This window comes from Trachymyrmex septentrionalis, unplaced genomic scaffold (assembly GCF_001594115.1).
Source record: "Trachymyrmex septentrionalis isolate Tsep2-gDNA-1 unplaced genomic scaffold, Tsep1.0 scaffold54, whole genome shotgun sequence".
Lineage (NCBI taxonomy): Eukaryota > Metazoa > Arthropoda > Insecta > Hymenoptera > Formicidae > Trachymyrmex > Trachymyrmex septentrionalis.
Window position 1 is genome coordinate 1,070,050 of NW_017305715.1, and position 5,556 is coordinate 1,075,605.

Sequence of the window (5,556 nt, forward strand, 5' to 3'; positions counted from 1 at the left end):
ACAAGGTCTGCGACATTACAGCTCAATAACACTCGCTCATACAGCTGCATCAGGAAGAAGAAGTTCAGTTCGTAGAACGTTACATTTTTCTTTGGGATTCGCGATGCGCAACATTTGAGATGACCTAAATATGAAAGACGAGCCGATTTTTGACGATCGCATCGTCAAGATTGAGACTCACACGTACAACCCGTTGGCCAACACAACGTTCGAGTATACCTATGAGATAAGAATACCTATACAGCAACAGGGTCTGTACATACTGCCGTAGTTTTCTATACGTCAAGGGAAAACTGACGAAGAACAAAGTGGTTCGGTATGCTAACGTGGCATTGGGAAATAATTGTGTCACGTTTATATTCGATGAGATTCGATATGAACTCAACGGTGTGGAAATTGACCGTAACAGAAACGTGGGCAAATAGCATGCTCAAAAACTATGTAACAATGTCATCCAACAGAAGCGTGGTTCCTTGGAACGCCGATTGGGATGCCGACATATTATTGCGGCTGGATATTTTAATTTCTGTGTATCTCTCTATGTACTGCTGGGATTTTGGGAAGATTACAAACGCGTGGTGATCAACGAATTGATTTTAATACGATCGCGCAACGACAACAATTGTCTGACGGGAAATCCGGCGACGGAGCCAACGCTCGAATTATTCAAAGTACAGTGGCAAATGCCGCACGTGTTATTGAGTGAGATAAATAAGCTGTCGATGGTGTGCGCTGTGGAGAGCAGACGTTATCTGAGCATGGCTTTTCGCTCGTGGGATCTGTACGAGTTTCCGCTCTTGTAGAGCACAACTAAGCATTCGTGGGCCATCAAGACTTAGCTCGAAAAACCGCGCTACGTCATTTTTGTTATGCAAATAGGTAAAAAAAAACGTTATGTCAGAGGATATAAGTCGGCGACTGCAAATTAATCAATGCAAAACTCTACCTGAATTCGGAATGTTATCTGTACGATGACTTGAATCTGGATTTTGATAAAAACAGATGTGCGATTCTGTACGACTTGTACGCGCGTGTCTGCAAGGGCTAGTACGGATACGAATATCTCGAGCCGAGTCTCACCTTTACAACTTTTCGTAATGTCCCGTTTGTGATCATCGATTGCTCTTGACAGAATGAATCGATCGAGAGTGGCACCATGGACTGCGATTAGATTTTGAATGTAAGGAGAACGTGCCCGCAAATACAACAGCCTATTGTCACATTATACACGATCGCGTGGTTTAGTATAATCCATTGATCAACGTTGTGCGCATAATCACCTAAGTGCATCTCCGACACGATATAAAATCTACAATATGCCGCAATCGACCGCAGTCTTTGCGACAACATGCCCATGCCAACGTGGATTTGCAAGGATTCATCATTAACAAGAAATTTATCGTGAAGAAAGTGGCGGTGCTGAAACAGGAGACCGTTCTCACTCATTATATTTTTACGAGTCTCGTAATGTGGAAATTTTTGATAAGATCCGACAGGTCTTGCGCTTTCTGGTTGATTGCTTATCACCATGGATTGCGATGAGAGGACGGGATGGTCCCGTACAACGAGGCGAAACGTCTGATCACGGCGGCTGCATTTGAAAACGGTGCTATCGTGTACGTTAAGAAACGCGAGAAACGAATGTGGTTGTGAAACTTGCTTCTGAGCGAGAACACATGTATGAGACCTTGGATGCAGTTTACGAAGACATGGAATTTTTAACTAATCTGGACGTTGCTAATACTATGCGATGTGAACAACATATTAAGAATTACTCGTTACAAAATGTATTGAAAATATATAACTAGTGGTTGCAAAAGAATTTTTTAAATAAAAATATGTATTTATTATGTATTTATTATGTATTTCTTTTCCCTTCCATTGTAATACATGCATGAACGTATGCACGAACGTACTTATATACGTATGTATAAATATACGTATGTATAAACGTATGTATGAACTCATGACAAAAAAATATGTAGAAAGATGTGATAAAACGTGTCGCGATACGTTCGCAATTCTTGGAAAGAAGGAAAGTGCCTACCTCTCTTCGATTTCAGAAATTTTATTACATATGTCACAATTTACGCGGATGCAATCAGTCTTGCGATACCCGCTTGTACGAACAGTTGAAAATGTACATCGCCAAAGAGAGCAGCGCATCGTACGACATAAAGAAAGAACATGTAAGTTTCAACGCTCTATACAAAAAAAAACGTTTTTTTTAACTTTATGTACAGTACGTACACAGCATGGAGCATCGCACGGTGCATTTATTGAGCAGGCATTACAATCTGACGAATACGGGTTACAAATTTTTGAAAATTGGAGTCAACGTTGATCCACCGAGTTACATGGAGATTACCCTGGGAGATCATCGCGGACACGAATTGTCTCTCGAAACGTGGAAGAATCTCTACGAGCAGCAATGGAATATTTACAAGAAACTTCGAAATAAATACAAAGACAATTTTATAAGCGTTGGACCGCTAACCGTTAGAGTTTGCACGCTAAACGATGCTACACTCGTACGTCTTGATTTTTCGTCCGTACGCATTACGATGACCGAAACGACGCTACGCCACATATAATACTTGACGGATGTATCGATATCGTTCGAACAATTAGCCCGACTTGTCGATACAGTTGATGTCAAGTATACGCGATTCTCTAATATCACGTCTGAGAACGCTATACGCGATAACAACTTCTTCAATGGACATCAGCTCATTGATTGCGAGCTATAGTTTTTAGTTAGCCTTAGTTTTTCATACGTATGAAAAAAAACGATGTAATAACTTGTGAATAAAAAATTTTTTGTTCATATCACTATACATATGTACTTTCTTTGCTTCCCATCCAGCCATTCTATACCTCGACGCGCTAACACACTCAGTTTATGTAAATACCTGCAAGTGATCTCTTAAAGCGTCGAGAATTCCATAGTCTGTCAACACTATGATCTAAAGTATTTAATACGTAGGCTGCAGGAAAAGTTTCTGCAAACAATATGAAAAAAAACATGTATTGTAAAATTCGATAAATGGCTTTATTGTTTTTCGAAGTATTCGCCTTTAAGATCGATACATTTTTGCATACCCTCGAACCAATTTTCGAAGCATTTTTTCCAGTCTAAGGCTGTAATCTCAGAAATCAGTGTACGAAATGTTTCAACAGCTGCTTCAGGCGACGTAACCACGCATCTTATTTTTAATGTTTGGGAACAAAAAGAAGTCATTAGGTGATAAATCAGGACAATGAGTCATCAGTTCGACATTATTACTGGATAAAAAATCAACAGTTTGACGTGCTGTGTGACAGCTGGCGTTGTCATGATGAAGGATGATGCGACGATTTCGGTTTGTTCTACGCAATTCATTTATGACTTCTGGCAAATTGTTGTATACTAATCAGTATTTACAGTCCTTCGATCCTCTAAAGCCACGGTTGTCACATGTCGGTATAACCGAAGAAACAAGCAATCGTTTGCTTGGCAGCACTGCGTGAGCGAACAACTTTTGTTGGTTTCGGTTCATTTTGAAATACCCAAACAGTGGATTGTTGTTTACTTTCGGGCTCATATGAATAGATCGATGTTTCGTCCCCAACGATGTTGTAGACCAAATTTGACCGACCTCGGTTGAATTTCTTGAGCATTTCTTTGCTCCATTTAACACAAACCTGTTTTCGATCAAATTGTGTGGGATCCAACGACTGCAAAGTTTCCGTACGCTCAAGTGATCATGCAAAATCGTATGTATTGCTTTCATGTCAATGCCTAAGAATGTTTGAATCTCGCGGTATGTTATATGCCGGTCTCGCTCAATCATTTCACGCACAGCATCAACATTAATGGCAACAACAGATGTGGATGGATGACCTTCACGGAATTCATCATTAAGAAAGGTACGTCCACGCTGGAATTCGGCAAACCAATTATAAACAGTCCTATTGGATGGTGCTTCATCCCCAAAAGCCAAATGAAGTCGATCGATGCATTTTTTCGGAGTTAGATTACATTTGTAATTGTAAAAAATCATTGCCCGAAAATTTTCACGCGAAATTTCCATTTTCTTACAAAATAACTTCTTTTAAAATACTATGCAAACAAAACTAGTTGGCTTGGATACAAACTGTCAATTGAATTATAGGTTAAAAACGTCTAATTTTACGGATATGATAGTAGCAGAATATTGGCGCCACTGGAAGTACTAGATTGCAGAAACTTTTCCAGCAGCCTATGTATACAATGATTGCCCGTAACTAATATCTTGGAGCAGCTTCGCCGCAGCAAAGGATGCTTTTCAGCGTCAGTCTTTGCCGAGTTTCATCCGCGCGAAGTATTCGTTTGTCATTTCGACTGTTTGCACTCACCTTGAGTGTTTTTTATAATCGTGCAAGGGTATTTTACCATTAGGTGATACTTTTGCACACTTATGTGGTGAAGTATCAGTGAAAGTGATAGTTATAACAATATAATTTTTTAAGAAAAAAACTTATCAATAACTTTTTGTCTTTTATAATCTTCAATATCAACACCATTATGAGCAACCTGAGAGATTTAGTTGAAATACAATATGAGTATCCTGTCGAAGGAGTAAGTAGGTTTTTTTCATTTTTTATTAATATCAAATTTTTAACGAATTTATGTTTTTCTAACGTTTTTTAATTTTATATTTCAAGTATGGTTGATAATGAACCACAGATCAGACTACAGTTGCAGAACGAGATAGAGGTACAGATCATTCCCTCAGTAAGTATAATAAATAGATTCATTTTCTAATTCATTTTTTCTAATTTGCTTTTTATAATACTTCTTAAATTCACTTTGTAATCCATTTTTTTCCGGGGTGTACTTTGTTATTATATTAAAGTAAAGGATTTATTAATATTGCCAATAAGCAAATGGTACGCGCAGAAAGCCGGTGGGACCGGGATGAACAAATAGATATTTGGGAGTAATTCAGCTTTAATTTACGAGGGTAAGTTAATAAGTTTTTAGAAAAACATAGTAAACACATTTTTTTAAATTGATTTATTTTTATTTCTCAACATAGTCTCCTTCCAGCTCGATACTTGATCCAACGATTCTCCAATTTTTTCAAGCCTTCCGAATAATACGAGGGGTGTTCAAAAAGTAAGTTTCCCTGCTCCGGGAAAAAAGCAAAACACAATTTTTAGGTTAAAGTAACATATGTATTTATTGTTTGACTTATAAACTATTTTTCTACATAGTCCCCTTGGACTTGAATACATTTTTTATATCTGTTCTGAAGCTTTGACAAACCTTGTTTATAAAAATCCGTGCCCTGTTTTTTAAAGAATAATTTAACAAAGTCTTTCACTTCATCATTTGAATTGAAGTGATGGCCACCCAAACTTTCCTTTAACTTAGGAAAAAGAAAAAAGTCACTTGGTGCGAGATCTGGAGAGTAGGGTGGGTGATCAAAAATTTCCCATTTGAATTTTTCCAGTAAGGTTTGTGTTTTTTTTGCTGAATGAGGCCGTGCATTGTCGTGAAAAAGCAACACTTTTCTCGATAATTTTCCAGGA

General features: G+C 38.1%; 1 protein-coding gene across 1 annotated transcript in view; it reads left to right on the forward strand.

The window, feature by feature from the left end:
* The first annotated feature begins 4,546 nt into the window (after nt 1-4,546).
* LOC108752098 overlaps nt 4,547-5,556 on the forward strand; it is a 3,422-nt gene continuing 2,412 nt past the window's right edge. Inside the window, exons 1-3 of the mRNA XM_018492711.1 lie at nt 4,547-4,611; nt 4,687-4,760; nt 4,883-4,961. Of these exons, the coding sequence (XP_018348213.1) occupies nt 4,547-4,611; nt 4,687-4,760; nt 4,883-4,961 (218 nt within the window). The remainder of the gene's footprint in view (nt 4,612-4,686; nt 4,761-4,882; nt 4,962-5,556) is intronic.